The sequence below is a fragment of the Vitis vinifera genome, chromosome 2 (assembly GCF_030704535.1).
Source record: "Vitis vinifera cultivar Pinot Noir 40024 chromosome 2, ASM3070453v1".
In the NCBI taxonomy this organism is placed as follows: Eukaryota; Viridiplantae; Streptophyta; class Magnoliopsida; order Vitales; family Vitaceae; genus Vitis; species Vitis vinifera.
Window position 1 is genome coordinate 1167522 of NC_081806.1, and position 20171 is coordinate 1187692.

Below are 20171 nucleotides of genomic sequence, written 5' to 3' on the forward strand. Positions count from 1 at the left end.
AAAGAAATTATTATTTTTATAAGAAAATAATGAGGGCATTTTTATTCAAATGAAGTAAAAAAAAAGTGGGAGGTTAAACATGAGAATGGTAGGATTTGCCTAGAAATCGTTTTTGATCATAATTTTTTTTTTTTTAAATAGTTTTTGAGAATGGTTTAGAACATTTGAGAATGTTAAGCTTTGTTTGGAAAGCATTTTCAAAATAATTAGGAAAAATAGTTTAGGATAAAAGTGTGTTTGAGAATTTTAAATGTTTTTAATTTGTTATCTATGTTTTAAAAATGATTTTTATTCAATTTATTTTTAATCATTTTTTGCATTTATATAATAATTTTTTTAAACAACTCAAACAATTAAAAGATTCTTCGAAAATGTCTTTTTAATTTTGATGAACAAAAATTACTTCTTCTATTTTCTTCCTATTATTTTGTTCCAAAGAAAACAAGATTATTTTCAAAAATGTTTGTCACACAAGACTTAAAAGAGTCTATTTTGGACCATTTTTAAAAATAGTTCTCAAAAAATAATTGTTAAAAATAGATTTTAAAAAATAATTATTAAAAATAGTTTTCAAAAATGGATATTATTTTTAAAACAACAATCTACTTAAAATTTGGAATATTTTTAACCTCTTTTTCACTTTTTTTGAACATTTTATTTATAAAAATAATTTTTGTGCTTATAATAATTGTCTTTAAAACAATGCACAAAAAGAAGTAAAAACAATTAAAACATATTTGCCAAAAACACCTTAAAACAATTTTTCAAAAAACCAATTGTGTAAAAATATATTTATCAAACGGGTTTTTGAATATGAAAAAGAGGTTTCAACACCTGAAGATTGTTTTAGGACGTTGGCGTTGGACAATAAGTGGAAATAACGGACAAGAAAAATAAAGAATGGGAAGATGCATCGCGGGTTCCCATTTTTAGTTTGTTTTCACAATTGTCATGAATATCATCACTCTTTAAGAAGGAGAACGGAAGGAACCTGGAACCAATCATTAGATATCGCAAATTGCAATCACAATCAGCGTGATAAGCAGTTCTAAAAAAAAAACATTTATGAATTGCGAGATTAAATGTGACAAGAAACCAAATAAATAACATTGAAGGGTGCTTATAAAAATATTTGCCATTGTACATAAGAACATCCGCGTACTTCCCTAAAGTCCCCCTGAAGTTAACTTAACATGGCTCGAAGTGACTTCAAATATAGCATCTGGTTTTCAGATAAAACCATATATACAGTCACGAAAAAGAATGCAAACCTCCGGCATTTTCTGTGTGAAAAGATGTAGACGATGGTACCTGAGATCTAACTTTCTTCAGGCACTGGGCTTGTTTATGCTTTTGTACATTTTGTCAATAACATTCTGTGACACAAGTCTTGGGTTAGAAATTTGATCGCACAAATGCATATAGATGGTTAAGACACGAAAATAAACAAATCGAATCAACATTTTCCAAAGACATAAATGGCCTATAAAGTAATATATTTAAGAATTAATGGGGATCAAACCCAAAATAATAGCTGCAAATGCCATTCAGCAAAAGTAGTCAATATTTGAACCGCTCAATTGGACACGGCCCTCTATGATGTAAAAATGAGGGTGTCCTTTTTTCCTTTTTGTGGGGGGACTACGTCGACTAAAAGGCATGTCAAATATGCATTGGTGCAGCCATGGCAACATACTGTTTCCTAGTTGCCATGCCACGACGGGTTGCATTTTAGATAAACAGGCCACTAAGACCAGGTTTCATCAATGATAATTCTTTTTGCTTAAATTATTCCATAAATTGTTAGCAGGTTCACATCATGCATGAATATGAGGATCAGAGGAGCTACCTGATAATATTTTAGCAACTGGGGCCTCTTCTTCTTATATGTTGGAGTGATCAGGTCACGTTCCATATCAAATGGCACAGGGTCAAGGTGAACTGCTTTGACAAACTCAAAACCTTTCAACTGCCAAGAACAATTTAAAAATCACAAAATCAGACGAGTAGCTTTCAGAGGTCAATAAGTTATTCCATGCTTTTTCTCTTGGTGGAGGTGAAAAAATGGGTCACAGCCAAATGGTAATAAAGAAAGGGTAGAGAAAAGGAACCTTTTTCTCCTTCCCAATCTTTGAGAGCTCTCCAAGTATGTATTCTTTTGCCTTGGGATTTTCACAAAGGGAATCAAAATCCCCAGAAATATTGTTCTCTTTAGCCCACCGTTCAAGTGCTTGCTGATTGGGGTTAGCAACAGCAACAAGGAAGGACTCAAAGCTGTTGCCGTAAATCCATATCTGCAATTAAAAGAGGGGAAATAGTTCTCAGAGTCAAACACTACAGATTTCTGATGAGTGGAACAATATCAGGAACCAAAAATCAGCAAACCTATTTACCCAGAACAGAAACTTTGGCATCACATATTCATAAAAAACAAAACTAATTATTCAATCAAGTTGTTCAAAAAATTGTTTTTCATTGTAAGAGGTTACTATAGTAAATATGTAACTGTGGCACCGGGAACTTCTGTTACAATGCACCAATCAAAGAATTGAAGCCCCTTTGAAGGTCCACATGTATGGGGACAGGAGTGGTGGTATAATCCTAAATGGAATTGCAGAGAAGGTAAATTCTGTGAAACAAGAAAGCAAGCACATGACGTTATGCAAGTAAAAAACTACTGTACCACCAAGAATGAGACAGCTCCTTGATTGAGGTTTTTTTTTTTTGTGGTTCAAATATAAACCTCAACACCAAAAAGGCAGCTTGCATGTGCACATGCCCATCCTCCCACACATTCACAGAGAGAGAATCAGGGGAAAAGAGTAGGATAAATTTGGATGAAAGAAAACATCTTGGGAACATATAAAGAACAGGCAAGAGACAGGATTCACGTGAAAGAAACATCTTCCAAAACATGACCGTATCTAAAAATATAATGACACCATTTGAGAGGCATACACAATGAAACTGAGAGAGAACCAAAATCAGGGGAAAAAAAGGAGTGATAAATTCAGGTAAAACGTATGATGACACATTTGAGAGGCATACCGAGTCAATATCAGAAACAAGACCATAAATGTTTTCCAAGTTCTCAACGGCAACGTATTCTCCTTGTGAAAGCTTGAATATGTTCTTCTTGCGGTCGATAATTTTCATGCTCCCATCAGGTTGCCACTCACCAACATCCCCTGTGAAAAGATAAGTCATCAGCAAGGTTGTTAAAGAAACGAATCCACAAAATAGAGGACCTCAAAACTTAATTCAAGAAGAAATGCCAATATGAGCAAACCTGTGTGGAACCATCCATCAACCAAGACCTCTTTGGTGAGATCTTCACGTTTATAGTATCCCGAGAACAAGGTTTTCCCTCGTATGCATATTTCTCCACGTGGTGTGCTTGAGAGGGCATCATATCCCATTTCAGGAACAGATTCTAGGCATACGTCAACATTTGGTACTGGAGGGCCCACTGTACCAAGCATGCTAATTTCATTTGGCAGTGAGACAAATGTGCCCGCACAAGTTTCAGTCAGACCTACATTAACATTAATACAAAATAAAGATCCAAATTCACCATGTAGAAAGCTACTTTGCACAGTACTAGAAACGGGAAAAAAACTTTGGACATATGTTTCTCAAAGGTGCCAACGAAATTTCAATTTCAATGCTTCACAAAGAAACAGTCAAAAAGGATAAGACAGGTAGACACTAATTTCAATGGACTGCATACCATATCCTTGTAGAACATGAGCACAAGTCACCACTCGTAGATAAGCTTCCACATGGGTAGAGAGTGGTGCGGCTCCAGATAAAATAAGTCGTACGTTTCCACCTAAACCTTGCTTTACCTGAGGAAGTGTCAAAAAACCAATACACTAGGAGTAAACAACAGATGTTTGGATATGCGATCAATGTCAGTAAAGGAAGAAAAAGATAATACAGGAGCTGTTACAGGAATACTTCCCCAACCTTGCCAAAGACTATTTTATCACAAATAGGAGCTGCCTCTAGGGTTTTAACCCCCTTCCACAGGTTGTATTGTTTGCTGCATGATTTTTACCATATCAAAAACAGCCCACCCATTAAGAGAGGAAAAAAAAGCAGCATAAGAAAAAATCCCCACTGAGAATTGAGTTGTATAGATACAAATACACAAGATACTCCAGCAACAGAAATACATCATAAAATAACTTTTGAGGATTGAATTAGGGAGCAGATCTGAGGTGAGCCTCATGGTGATCATCTTAAAATTGGATAAATTCAAGGGAACAAAATAGCTTATGAATTCAACCATATTTGACAAGGAAAAATAATGGCCCAACAATTCAAAGTAATAATGTCTGGTCTCACATATGATTGGAATGATACCCTTCATGAAGTGAAGAAGCGATGAAAAGGTTTGATGGGGAAAAGGTATGACAAAGCCTGATATCTATCTAAAGGAAACTGATGTGTGCATTCACTCATTAAGAAGCAAATTTCAACAGTGGAATAGAACTTACTACTTGTATGCAATGTTGAACAGTGTATTTCTCAATAAACCACCTGCAGAAATCTTCTGTTTCAAACCTGGAAATATGGACAGAAGTTAAGAATGTAACCTAATATAACATAACAGTAGATAGAAATGGAAACTCTGGAGAACATTTATTTTCCAATGACACCAGAATGAGATGACAATAAACAAATAGCCAAGTTTCCTAACCCTTTTAAGCATAGTAGAAAGCATGCATAGCATTCTGGAAATGGGTAGTAATAGTCACATATTGAACTCCAAAACTAAAAATCAACAAACTTGAAATGATTTCAACCATCTGATCTTTGCTTGTTTTACATGTTGAAAATAAGCTTGACACTACACCAAAAAGGCTTGCAAATGGACATTAAAATGGAAACTAGATTAATTTTCTCCCAGATATATATTTTAGGTGCCATTGCTGCATGGTGGATCTCAAACTTGTCAGGTCATGACTGTGAGTGTGGTAGGCGTGAGCACATTATCTGATTCTGATGCAAGTGTTTCTCTGATTGATTATTATACTTGGAAAAAGATACAGAATTAGACTCAATTAGCACATTCAAATGTAAGAAAAAATTTGCACCTGAATATATCCTATCTAATACGCGAGGAACAGCACAGAAAATAGTCGGTTTTAGCTCCCCAATGTCTTCAACCAATAATTTGACATCCTGAAATTGGGGCAAATGACCAATTACTATATTGAACACTGATTCGAGGAGAAGAAAAAAAATGCATTAGCTGTCTTACCCCTCGCCAAAATCCTATTGAGGCACCATGAGAAATAAATAACTCTTCAATCACCCGATCAAAGATATGTGCTAGAGGAAGATATGAAATAAATACATCCTTCTCATTCAACTGCAATTTCCAGACACAGGTACATGAAACATCAGCAATCAACTCAACTTAAGAAAACATGCAACATACTTTAAAATAAAATAAAATAATTAAAACAATGAAATTAACTGGCGACCATTTCTATCTCAAGATAATGAAGAAACAAAGCTTAAAATTCCCAACTATCTTTCTATCCGTGTATTCTGTTGATGAGATACTGAGATAACTTGAAATGAGAAAAGAAATCACCTCTTCATTGACACTCTGTAGCAGGCGCTTCACCCCAGCAATAAGAGTAACAATGCTTTCATTGGAAATCATCACACCTTTGGGGTCACCGGTTGTTCCACTTGTGTACATTATTGTACAAATGTCGTTTTTCTTTGTCAATGGAAGATCAAATTTTTTATCATCTCCCTGTGAGCAAACAAAAACACAAGCTTTAACTTTTCTATAGGCAAAATAGCATGTTTATAAATAGGTATCTAACAATAAAGAGGGAAAAATGCAGAAAACTTGTAACAAGAACTAATAATCACCAACAAATTAAAGAAGCATAAAATTAACACCATTTACCAGATATCCACAAAAAAATGAACATGAGAAAAACAATATGGATATCAATTTTTATTTATAAAAACATTAAAAAACAATTGGGGAAAAAAAAGAAAGAAACCCAAACACAACATTATTTGATATAGGCATTATGACATCTTTTACTCTGGATATATTTACTTGTGTGCTTTCCAACTAAGAATTTGATTAAGTTTAGCTAAAAAGAACTTGATAGAAGCAATTGCTAGTGTTGGATATCAGACTCCTGATATCAGGTCAGTTGGTGATACATTAATTTCTTCCAAAGAATTTGAAACAAGCCCAGGTCAATTTCATTTCTTCTATAGATGGTCAATGACTAGATTAAAGCCCACAATGAACACTCAAATTCAACATTCAATCAGGTGAAACATACAGAACAAATTTGAGTTCTACATAAAGCAAAGTTTAAAACAAAGCCTGCACCTGCACAACTTAACTCCGGCCAATATATTTGTACATTAGAAAAACAAGTGACCTTTCTCTAGGTGAAGCAGCAATATAAATAAAACAAACAAAATAATTTGAGCACAAAGAAAAAAAGAATGAAGGCCCCGATTGTTATGTGTGCATACAGCCTTCAACTACAGCATCTTCAGAGCACCACCAATGTTAAGTTCAATAATTATTAAATGCATCCCCTTATCCAAACAAGGCAAATGCATCAAAGCATATGCAAATTATATTAAGATACTAAATTATACAAAAAAAAAAAGATATAGGTTTGCCCATTGGCATGATCTTTAACAATCCACGAGCATGGGCTAGCAGTTGATTAATTATACATAGACAAAGAATCAATGGATTCTGCAAACCATGCTTTTTATAGATAACTTTCATGCAGCACAGATTCATGTCAATTGCCAACATTTTTTGACAAACAACTGAACATGAAAAGAATAATATATGAAATCACATAGCCTACCAGTTGCAAGAATTCCTCCCAATAATATATGGCCAAACCAAACTTTTCAACTTCTTCCCTTTGTTCAGGTGTAACCTTGCCAAAGCTCACAATTGCTGAATATAAAGTATGCATTATTCCTCCACAGTCCACAATACCACATGCACAGACCAAGGGAAATTTAAAATCAAAAGCTACTTACTTTTCAAGTATTCAGTTGTGTTAGGAAATGTTTTCAACACCTGAAAGAGGCAAAGATAAACAATGAAGAAGAAATCAGATTCTCAGCATTTAATATTATTATTTCTCAAATTGCCACCAAGTGAACTTATTATTAGTGGTACAGTAATTTCAACTAATAATTTTTTTGATACTTCAGAAATATTGCCATGAATCCTTAGTCATCCATAAGAACTTATAAAATATGCGTACCTCAGGAATCTTTTTTTCTTCTACGAAAACAATTGACAGCTCTGAATGGCATATGATAAATTCCACGGCACCGGCACCTAACCATAAAAGAGAAGCAGTAAAACTAACATGAACACCATACTAAGCTTGATGTTCAACAAACTTTAATGTGGACAAGCATCTTTACATCTTTAAAAATAAGTTCAAACACATCATGAGTTGGAACAGTCATTCTTAGCTGTTGTTTGTAAGCATACTTCACTGCTAAAGACTGACAAATTTTTCCATTAAGTGTGTTTGATAAGTAATCACCGAAATTTCCATTTGTCCGAGAAGGATGGTAAAAATTTCAGCTTTAAGTCTACTCTGAAAACTGAATGTGCTTCCTTGGTGTGATTTTAAATAGCCAATCAAAAACACAAATGTGCCCTTATTCTATTAGCCTAATGAGGAATTTAATCTTCAATAGCTTGAAACTTCCATGCTACAAATTGAGAACCAAGTGTTTGTTTGGATACACTTGCTGTTTTCTATTTTTAAAATTAGAGAATAATAGCAACTTTTATATAAGATACAAGAACTCTTAAAAGCTTACATTAAAAAAGCAATGATTTTAAAAAACTATTAAAAAAAATTTATATTATCAAAAAAATTTTACTACCTCAAAATTTCAAAATTTTAAAATTTCTGAAAGTGAATTTTAAAGAAATAAGGTAAATTTATACTTTTTATATAAGATGTTCTACTATTATATAGAAGTTTTCAGTTTTAAAAGCAAAAAAAAGGAAGTGTTGTCCAAATAGCCGCTCAAGGTTTTTCAATAACAACTTTCAGTTTTATCAAATACAGCCTATACATAGATTCATGGTATGGTAAAAAGTATTGCATGCTTATGTAGAATCATGTCAAGGAAGGGATGATGCATACCTAGGGTATCATATAAAGGAACGCAATAGAGCCCATGAGCATTGCACGCCTGCATTAGCCTTGCAGCATTAAATCAAAACCATAGAGAGAGGCAAAATATAGTAACATAGAAAATATAACTTCAACAACAGCGGTAGTAGCAAAAGAAAGGCAGGAGCAAAAGGAAAGAGATGGGAGGAGGAAAGAATACCTCCATGCTCATGATCCACTCAGCAGAATTAGCACCATAGATACCACATCGTCCTCCCTAAAAGCCAGCAGTTAATATATCTATAAGCAAGATACATAGAATTTGACACGAAGAAAATACTCTCAATGAGGAAGATCTCCAACCAAGAAGAAGAAAATGCATAACAAATTGCAGATATAAGTGGACTTGACATGAAGTTTCAAATAAAGGAACACATGAGAAGGACAATACTGACAAGCATGAAAGTCTGTTTTTACTGAAAAAGCAGGAAGGAGAAGTTTAAATAATATTTTAAACTGAAAGAAACCCCACAGAAAATCAATTTCACATATGAAAAATTAAATCAATGAAGTAACTAATGGTCAGGTTGAGCATTGAGAATGAAAACAAGGGACTAATAGTTTATAGAACAAATTCAATATAGGCTCAAACTTGGCCATCTAATAAGTGTTCCCCTTAGATCTGTCTCAATATAGGTTCAAACTCTACCATTAACAAATAAATTATCAGACACTGACTTACTTCATTAACACCACAACTGCGGATGGAATTTCCAACTTTCATCACTTTGTCATATACTTCTTTATAAGTTAGCCACACATATTTACCAGCCTGCAAAGAAGAAACAACAATGTAACTTTTAGCTGAAAATCAAAACAAATTATAAATTGCAGACCTTATGGAGAAATAGCATAAAACAATAACCATATACCTTCCCATTCACAATCTCTCGTTGACCAAGCATGCGATTTCCAGGATATTTTTCAACAGCCAGGCTGTGACAGAAACATGAGGCATAACTCAGGAAGCTCAACATAAAATACCATCCACACACAAAAAACAAAACACCATAAAAAATAAATAAATAAATAAAACAAAAAAAAAATGAAAAAAAAAAAAAAAAAACCACCAGCGGTGTGTCGTGTGTTTGTTAAGTGGAACTAACTAGCATATACAAACCAGAAGGCAAATTTTTTAAAAAGCAGACACAGAATTCTAAATGAACAAACGAATACAGCAACAACTGTATGTAATGCAAGTCAGATGCCAAGAAACAGTTCATTTGGCATACAAAAACATCATTTTGGACTTTTTCAAGGTCAAAAGAGGCATCCATAGAACAGGAGAGCTGAATCATCATATTTTCCTTTCTTCAAGGAGACTTCGAGAAGCTTTCATAAACAATTATGACAAGATATTCTCATGATAAACTGTTTCACTATTGCAAATCCACATACTTCATGAGAGCGTTTACTTCATTTTCTTCCCGCTCTGCTTGTTGGCAGGAAAAAATTTCAGCGAAAAAATAAACAAACTTCGCCTGTAAATATGCATGGTAAACTTTGCTCGCTTTTTTAAAAAACAAATCGCCGGAAAATTGATGCGAAAACTATTTCGTCGAAACCAAAGAAACCTTACTTAAAGTAATAGACGGAATTTAAAAAAAAAAAAAAAGGTTAAGATCCACAGTGTGACATAAAACAGTTAGACGACCTTAAACCGCGCCTTTAGTATCTTTTGGCATAAAGAGAAACCTTTTGTGACATCAACCAAAAAAACAGCACAAACACGACATCTTAAGAATCATTCCACTTCCAAATCAAAATTCCGAAAACCAAAATAACACAGAGACAAATCCACCGAATTCCAAAGCAGCACCGGAAAATCGGAAAACTCGTAAAAACTCATCAGTTAAAATTCTTATTCAAAAACCACAACAACTACATCCTTTTCGCCAGAAAAATTTACCGGAAAACGTCCCAGCAGCTCTCCATTCCCTCAATCGGCTTCGGAAATCCATCCCTGGCGAAGGAACTCCGGTACACCGGTCCGATCGACGGCCTCCCGTCCTTTGCCTCCTTCGCCTTCTCCATCTCTATGATGAACCTCTTCTGCGCCATTCTCTCCGAACAACTCTAGAAAATTCTTCTACTTCTTCTCCGATGAATCTGAATGAGAATCTGAATTGAGGCTGTAGTGTGATGTATATATATGTGAAGTCTATGAAAGGAAAATAATCAAAATATTAGGTGGAAATTGGTGGCCAGAGCTGCGAGATTTGGTTTGACTTGAAGACAAAATAGAGGAAGAGGGAAGAAGGACCACCTCTGCACAGAGGAACAGTTCAAAGAGAGGGAGAGAGATAAAGAGAGGTGCGTGTTTAGGTTAAAATGGGTCAACAATATTCTGGAATTATGATTTGCACTCAGTTTTGGATTTTATTTTAGTTTTTAAATCAGATAACTTGTGGAATGGTTTTGCGCCGTCGGATTTGTGGTTTTTATACGTATACCATACGGTCTACCGTGCGATGCAGCTGAAAAGGTGAATCTTTGGGGTTTTTTTTTTTTTTTTTTTTTTCGACCCGGTTGCTTTTGTATTTTCTTTTTCCCTTTTTGTTTTCTCCTTCCTAAATATTAGAACTTTCGAAGGAGAATATTTGGGCTTCCTTTTGTTTTTCCTGCTAAAATCAGCTGCAATCGGCTCATAAATTATACATATAGCTCTCGCATTTCTGTATTTCTATAATTATTTTTAGAAATAAAAAAATAAAAAAATAATGGTTTATTTGTGTTTATTTTTAAAAATATAAAATAATAAATTATAAAAATTATTTTCATTTATTTGGTGAAAATTTGATTTTTTTAAAAAAGACTTGTAGTCCTCATTTATTTTTTTATTTTTTTGTTTAAGGGAAAACAAAATAAAAAATAAAATACTAAGTGTGATTCTTTATTTAAAAAATATAGTATATAAAAAATCAAATCGAGTCTGAGGTGTCAAGTTACCTATTAGGACAATACGAATCATAACACTATTCTAAGTCTGACGTACGGCTTCTACCAACTACCAAACGAATTAAATGAATTATAACAATTAATTAATTAATTATAGATAAAAAAAAAATAATCAATATACAAATTACGGTGAAAATCAATATACACAAAAATAATGATGAAATTTAATTATAAGAATACATAAAATAAATGATAAAGAGGATTATACAAAATGATTTATTGAATTAAACAAAAAAATATATTAAAAAAATAGTTTTCAATAAATTTTATAAAAAATGATTTTGAATTAATTATTTCAATTTATTTATTTACATAAAAGAGTCAATTTATTTTACCAATTTTATTTGTATTCAATTTTCAAAAAAATTATTTATACTTATGATATCAAAAAAATTTATTACAAAATTTCAATTTAATATAAAAATTAATTTTACTTGTTTTTAAAAAAAATGAATGAATTTTTATAATTTTATTTATAAAATTATTTTTATTTATTTTTATTTAAAAAATGTGACTGATACGAATTATTATTATTATTATATATTTATATATATATATATATATATTATTTTATTTGTAAAAGAAATTTTAATTAAAAATTATTTTTTGTGACTGGTCGGTGATAATATCGGCGTGAGTTGGAGCTAGGAATGGGAAGAAAAAAAATGGGGCCCATCCTTCCAAAAAAGGGGAAAAAAAAAAGTAAAAGGGAAAAGAGAAATGAAAAGAGAGAAGATGGAAGAGAGGAGAGTGGGGAAAGGGGAAAAAAAAAAAGTAAATGAAAAATAGAGAAATGAGAACAGAGAGAGAGTGGAGGAAAGGGTGACGTGGGGTACGGATGAGAGAGAGAGAGAGAGTGGGGTTGTTGGGGAAGGTAGAACGAGAGGAGAGGGGTAAAAATAAAATATAATAATAATAAAATAATATACAAACTAAAACAATATATAAAATAATAAAAATTAAAGGTGAATAAAAAACACCAATTTAAAATTTAAGAATAAAATTGATCTCAAAATCAATATAAAAATAAAATTATGATAAATTTTGGATTTTTAATATCTTAAAAATTAAGGTATTAAAAATAATTTTATTTTTCAAAATTTAAAAATATAAAATAAGTTAATAATTTTAATATAAAAGTTCCATATTTATATAATTATTTTTTTACAAACTAAAAAAGTAAAAGTATGGAAATTTAATAATCTAAAAAAATAAAAATATTTATATTACATATTCAAATAATATTGTGAGAATAGAAAAACCTCACAATTCAATTAACCAAATTAAAGAGAAAGTAATAATTCAAATATAAAATTCATAATACATATGAACCATCAAAAGCAAGTTTCTTTTTAACAATATTTTTATTAAAGAAGACAATGATGCATCTTAGAATATTTCAAATAGCGTGATTGAAGAAGTATTTTATATAATTTTTAGTTTCCTTCAAATCTTAGATCTCTTTGTCTTCTTTTTTCGTTTTTTTTTTATATTTTTTTTAATTGGCAAAAATAAATAAAGTTCTATATATACGAGTCAAACTCTTAATTCCTAAGCAATGGCAAACACTCAACTATGGAACTATACGCAAGTCATATTCTCATTTCTTAATATATATATATATATATATATATATATATATATATATATATATATATTAATTTTTTTCAATAATTAAATGGTGTTTTTTTATTGATATTTGTGTTTTTATCAAATAAAAAAATTAAAATATTTAATTTTTTTTATTCAAATAAAAATAACCCGTTAATATCAATCAATATAACCAAATTAAACATATCAATAAAAAGTTAATTTTATTTATATTAATTGATATCATCAAATTAAATTATTTTTATTCCAATAAAAAAAATCAAATATTTTAACTTTTTATATTTAGTAACAAAACGAGCACAACCTTTGTCTATCGTTTTTATCATCTTTACATAACATTTAAATAGTAGTTTACTATGAATTAATTTTCTTATTTAGTGATCATTAGTCTTCCATTTTTGCTATTTTATTTATAATTACTTAAGTACTAAACATTGATAAAATATTAAAAAATGTTTAATCAATAGGCCACTTTTTTTTATTAAACTTCATTGAGGTATATAAATATATAACATTAGAACACATATACATAAAATGAAGGTAAAAAAAAATTTGAAACATAATGTAAATAAAAATAATTAAAATATAAAATATAAAATAATCAAATATCAAAATACACTGTAATCAAATCCTGTATAAAATAAATAGTAAAAGGTTAGGATAAAATCAAGATCACGTGATACCTTTTCTAAGGAATCAATATGGAATTGGTTATAGATTTAAAATTTAATTCCTATAATTATTAAACATTTAAACATTAAAGCTATATTTTGTTCGAAAATTTTAAAGAAAAATATGAATGAAAAAAAATAAAAAATAGAATAAAATTTAAAATTAATAAATTATTTTTAAATATTTTTATACTCATTTCACTTTTTTTTTTTATTATATATAGATTAAATAATTTAAAATATATAAATTTTAAATTAATTTTAATTATATCTTTTTTATATTTTTCATAATCAAATCAAACAAAAAAAAAATATTTTTCTTTACACCTTTTTTTTCTTTCTTTACTATTTTCTGAACCAAACATAAGCTAAGGACGAGAAAATCAAAAGATTTCCACGATAAATTTTACCTTGAAACAAACAGGGTTGCAGGAAATGCAAGTTAGCCATCAAACCAACACCACATCATATGCATTTACAAATAATTGAAACCGTGTTGCTTTCTTCTTCTAATCTGCCATCAGCCAACAGCTACCAGCCACAACCTCCCAGCGATAAACTAATAATCAAAGTATGATTTCTGTGGGTGGATGTCTTTTTCTTTTGTTTTAATTCTTTTTTTTATTTTTTATAATTATGTCATTTTCTCCTTCCACAAGTGGGGAAAAAAAAAAGGAAGAGAAAAAGTGGGTTTAAAACCCGACAACGGCGTGTAGTATTTGCTTTAAGGAATTCAGATGCAAAATCCGTGTACGGATTAACTTGAAGGCACTTGGCTTTTTCATATATGAGATGGACAAGCACTTATGTTGAGATCACTTGGCTTATTATGGAATTCAGAGGCAAAATCCGTGTACGGATTAGCTTGGAGTCACTTGGCTTTTTCACATATGACATGGATAAACACTTATGTTGAGATCACTTGGCTTATTACGTTTGTATTAGAGGTTTTTTTTTTCTTTTTTTTTTAAATCAATTTATTGTTTTGATTGAAAACCTTTCTTTATTGAAGGCCTTGTTGCGGTTTGACTATCTTATCCGGACACTTCCAAAACTCTTTAGTAAGAGAACCCTCCAATACTCTTTAAACGGGCTCTTGTCTATGTTGCCCCGTTTTTTCATGTTAGAGGCTTGGATCTTCCATTCTTCTTCCCAAAGTCTTTTAAGAATCTTGGATCTTTTCTCATGGGCTCTTTCAAGGACTCGTAAAGTAAGAGAAAGGCATACTTTCTAGGGTGAAAGCTAAATATACTCTTGTCGAATATCAAAGAGACAAGAAATGGTGAAAAAAAGAATCAACCCTTAGGTTCTTATGCAAGACTACTAAGAAGCTCAAGGATGGACAAGAAAAGGCACCACCCTATATGCTACCTTCCTTGATCGACCTATAATATACTATCTCTAATTATGAATTCACTACACGAATATTTGATATATGAAAGAATAAAGAGATTCATTGTAAAAGTATTAAATTTCAATCGGTGAATGTTATCTGATATGTAGGTATATTCTACCCACTACACAAGGTTATTCAATTCCATTTGATTCAAGCCAAGAAAGGGCTTCAAAATAGATTACACTGGACATATTATTCAAAGGGCTACATAGGCCCTAGATTTAGATTAGAAACAATAACATTACAACCTAGTAGTTGGTGGAGGCACTAAGTATCATTTGTATATGACAAAAGGCTATAACTGTGCATAGGAAGTCTCAATTAATGGGATGTGCCATGGAAGGAAAGATAAAAGACCTTATAATGGGTGGTCCTCACTACATTCAAACAGTATGGATAGGAAAAATGGAAGAAAAACTAATTAGATGATGTAATAGTGCTTAGCCTTAACCCCCTTAGATAAAGAAAGAAACTTTTATTTCAAAACAACAAAAAGAAGAAGTCATTCCGAGGTTACATTTGTTAGAATTGAGTTCTAGAAAGCATGATATGATGTGACAAATAGAAATTCATTTATAAATTTATTTATTTATGTTTCTTAGTTTCACTTTATTATGTCATTTACATTAATTGGTTATTTGAGCATACACATCCCACATCACTTGCATTGTACATGACTTTAGGGCATTAGGAGTTGTATAGAATATCCAAGTAATGAGTTCCTTACAAAGTGACAAGTTGTTTACAGTCAATTCTCACTTTGAGCTCATATATCATAATAACATAATTTATGAGGGTTGGATTGAGTTTAAGTTCACTCTTATGAATAAAGATATTTTGGTAATTACGTAATATTGCATAGGAGATAATGAACAAGTTTTCTAAATTGGGCTAATTGATTAATTAGATAGCTCTGTGTGGTTATTTAGGATTCATTTTAGGCTAAATTAAGTGATATAAACTTTGGTGAGCTCGGTCACTTAAATCCAATAGGAGGAACTTTATAAATACCCTCTTAAGGGCTAGAGTTTCCATCACTTTTGAGATATAGTCATCTTCCACCTTCAAAGGGAGAGAACTTGGGATTCTTCTCTTCTAAAGCCCACACTTTGAAGTGTTAAGATCGTGGTTCGAGTTATCAGGCGAAAAATCTTAGGTATACAAAACCTTTAGACTCTTCGGGTTTCATTTTCACCAAAAGGGAATTGATTTGGGAACATGCAAGTCAAATATAAAGTTTTCTAATATTTTATCACTGGATTCTAGAATGTTAAAATTTTGATTTTTGATTCCATTGCATAGGATATAAAGGCCTAAGGTAGTTTACATGCACTTATATGATCTAGGGTAGGGGAATAGAAAGATCCAAGGTTCATAACAATATTCCCTTAAAATGAATGAATCTCTTTGTTCATCCCATTCTAGCCACCTTTATGATATGAAATGAGTGACTAACGGTCACACAAACAATGTCTATTGGGCTTTCAATATAAAATTAACGCTATTCGAAAGGGGTATATTCCATTACCCATACATAACAACAAGCTTGAGACGTTTGCCCAACTTAAGATAAGTAAGAAAAGGTGCCTAATAATATTCCAATCTTGAGCACACAATTCAATAGTTCCATTTTAGGAGGAAATCCCTTTCTTAGCTTTAGCCCCTTTCCTTTACATAATGAAAGTTTTCAAGACTTTATTTTCCCCAACATAATAAAGATAGCATCAACACCTATTATTGCAATAGTCGTCCCCTCTAACAAGTATTATTTTTCTAGATCCGGTTACAATTTGAGTTGTTTTTTTTTCCGGATAGAATTCCTTCTATATTCTACTTCAATAGATAAATGTTATGTTAAAAATTCAAACATGTAATTATTTTATTAAATACTTTATATTTTATTTTCACAATTTTTAGTAATAAAAAAAACCGAATGGAGATATGTATTGACATATTTAGTTATATGTAATATAGTTGTCTACCATGATTAATGACATTGATACCCTGAGGAATGAGAAGAATTACAAATTAAATAATTGACCAAAAATCATATTTGTTATATTAAAATGAACTCCTCTTTAAGAGGCAAATGATGTTGATTTCATAGCCAAAGAATCCTTCAAATCTCTATAGACCAATACAGTTAGGTGAGATCACTACCCATTATTAAACTTTTGATGCCTATCTCTAAATATCATGATAAGCTGAGGTGAACCAAAGTTTACCATTAGTGAGCTCACCACCCATTATTAAATTTTTGAATCACTTTCTATAAATATGAGGATATACTCAAGTGTACCAAAAAAAAAAATTTATTATTTTTAAAATTGTGTTTTTAGTAGACTGGATAGTATTATTATGTTATGGAAAAATATATGACAATGATTTGATATCATTTCAAATCGGATTATTTGATTAAAACAATAGTTGAAAACCTAATTTTTGAAATTCAACCATTTATTATTTTTTAGTCTCATTTATAAAAAAATATTCTCATTACTTTCTTGTAAAAATAATCATTTCTTTTAAAACTATATGTATATAGTTAAAATGATAAAGAACATTTATGTTTAAAAATAGATTATTTTTTAATTAAAAACATGAATAGTGTTGGATTCATAAGTTTGGAAATTATTTTATTCTTTTTAATCAATTAATTATTTCAAATTTTAGATCTAAGTGTTTCATATGTATGATAAAATCTAAATCTTTTATGTGGGTGTGGTAAACTTTGACACTATTCACAAATGTGACACAAACCCAACATATTTTTCGTCAATTTTAGTTGAGTATAAATGAATTTGGGCTAAATTTATGTCAATCTACATAAGTATAACACGAATTTAACATGAATTAACTCATTTAATAATTTCATTATTAACTTCATTATATCTTTAAATTATTTAACTCATATTTGATTCATTTTAAATTTATTTTTAAATAAATAATTCAGTTGAGTTATAAACATATTTGGTTAAGACATTACTCAAAAGATATATAAAATTTAATTTAATATGATTATTAAATAGGAGAACGTGATTATTAAATGGGTTACACAATAGATTACTTATTTAATAATTAGGTAACATTTGGATTTATATTTTTTACACGATTATTATTTGTATCGAATTTTGATTGAGTTATCTAATAAAATATATAAGTTTTGACACAATATGAATATGAACCACCAACACGAATTTTCGACCCCTAACTTTTATATGATGATATAAACACGTGATATGAAAGTACAAAAAAAAATAACATGGGTTTAAAATAATAAAATTAAAGTATAAAATAATCAAACCATGTTTGAAAGTACGATTAATGTATATATTTTTATTAAAAAATAAAATAAAATTGTGTATTCAATCACCCATGGAGAATGCGGCAAGGGCGGTTGGAATTTATTCCTCCTCCAACTCAACTCTTTCACAGTGTTTTCGTTTTTGATCACTTTATTTGAGTAGACCCATAGCTTTTAGAAAAGTAGAACTTTGGTTTGAAAAGGAAACCGAGGGTAGCTTTTAGAAAAGTATAAGTTTGGTTTGAAAAGGAAAACGAGGGGAGCATATTTACTTGTCGCCCATTCTGGAACCTCAAGACCGATTTCAGAGGGTGGACTGGGCCCTATATATTAAATATACAAGCTAGAAAGAAGGTGTGGGAAATTGAATGGCGTTCCAAGGAAGCGAATGATCTGTTGGATCCAAGTATTGGGGGTTGACTTTGTGAAGACTTAATACCTGAAAAATAAAATATATTTAAAAACTCTAGAAGATTTTAGCAATTCAAGGTAATCTTATTTTTTTATTTCAAAAATTTTAAACGGTATAAAAAAATATGTCTAATAGTTGACAATAAACATATAATTATTATTAGTCTTTTGTACATTCTCAAAACACTTTTAGTTTAGCTCGTATTTAATGTTGAGCAAATCTTTGAAGAGTTCATTGAACTTAGCTCTTATGTAACGTTGGGTCGTGGTGATTCATTTTATCTATTCAAATTGTTGAGAGGGAAGTACTATATTATGTACATGAAGACTAACATAAGCGATGACCAATGTAAGATTCTTAGGAGAAAGTTACATCTGATCAAGATCCATTTACGAATTTTTTCATATATAAAAAGTTTTAGTTGATTCTTCATGTACATCATAATTTTATGTGTAATTAAATTATTTTTTCAATATCTAGATATGACAAAATGATCATTGAGCTTTGTAATAAAACAAAAAAATTGATAACTATTTTAAAAATAATTTTTTGACTTTTATAGAACAAAAGTCTTGTTGGAAACTAAAATATTTTTAATATATTTTTAATATTTTTTAATATATTTTTTATATCCAATGTTTTTTTTAATCATTCTACATGTTTGTATAATTGTTTCTTAAAACAGTCATTTTAAAAAAATAAGTAAAAATAATATAAAATAATTAAAAATAGAAAATAAAAAACAGTTTTTGTTTATCGAACATGTTTTTTTGTTTTGAAAAATAAAAAACTATTTTAAAAAACAGTTTCCAAATAAATGTTAAATGTTTAGACTTAAAAATCAGGACCACCTATTCACCCCTCTCTCAATATAATCATTTTACGTCTCTCAATTTTTAAATTCTCATTTGATAAATGATTATTAAAACTAAAACATTATAGAAATAGGTCACCATCATTGAAATAGGTGGCCAGCCAATCTCTGAAGAAGACTGAGTAGCTAAGGCATTAAGGAGGGGAGCTAGGAGATCAATTCTTGATCAAAACAAACCATATATTTTAGCTGGAATAGGATACCTATAACATTCTACCAACCCAAAATTTTGGGATTTTCGATTTGAATTCCCAAATAGAGAATAGGCTTCTCCACTGGACAACCCCATAATGGAATAATATCGAGATCAACTTTTATTGATAATAGATATGGCTGTAATCATATTTACAGGGAAAGAACCAGCATTCAACTTTGTGCAACTCATCAAAGCAGGTGATGGTCGGCTCATAATAGAAGCCTTCAAACTTGAAGAGGGTGTAGGAAACTTTAGGATATGTTTGGTTATAGAAAAGTAATAAAGAAATAGAAAAAAAAATACTAATAAAAATAATTTTCTTATATTTGGTTTAATTATAAAAAAAAATTAATTAGAAATTTATATATTTTAAATTATTGACTTTAAATTTATTTTATTTTATTTTTTTCTGTTTTTATGTTTTTTCCTTCTATTTTCTTTTCTTCATATTTTTCCTCAAATTTTCTAAAAACCAAATATAAAATTTACTCTCAATGTAAACTTTTTTTAAATAAAAAAAATAT

At 30.3% G+C, this 20171-nt stretch overlaps 1 protein-coding gene across 3 annotated transcripts; it reads right to left on the reverse strand.

The window, feature by feature from the left end:
* Window positions 1-1085: 1085 nt before the first annotated feature.
* Window positions 1086-10588, reverse strand: LOC100265062 (long chain acyl-CoA synthetase 4). Of its 3 annotated transcripts, XM_002270349.5 has the most exons (19): window positions 10135-10588; window positions 9098-9161; window positions 8908-8997; window positions 8386-8442; window positions 8196-8244; window positions 7290-7366; window positions 7060-7099; window positions 6879-6973; window positions 5609-5776; window positions 5270-5380; window positions 5103-5190; window positions 4503-4569; window positions 3970-4045; window positions 3731-3848; window positions 3290-3535; window positions 3049-3188; window positions 2112-2294; window positions 1850-1969; window positions 1086-1376 (listed from the first exon to the last, which is right to left on the reverse strand). In XM_002270349.5, exons 1-19 carry the CDS (start codon window positions 10284-10286, stop codon window positions 1329-1331), a joined length of 1989 nt encoding a protein of 662 aa, XP_002270385.1. In that variant the 5' UTR covers window positions 10287-10588; the 3' UTR covers window positions 1086-1328. The 3 variants fall into 3 exon arrangements, with proteins under 3 accessions (XP_002270385.1, XP_059598459.1, XP_059598457.1); XM_059742476.1 differs by having other exon boundaries at window positions 1360-1969; XM_059742474.1 differs by lacking the exons at window positions 1086-1376; window positions 1850-1969 and having other exon boundaries at window positions 2157-3188; window positions 10135-10584.
* Between the last annotated feature and the right edge of the window lie 9583 nt (window positions 10589-20171).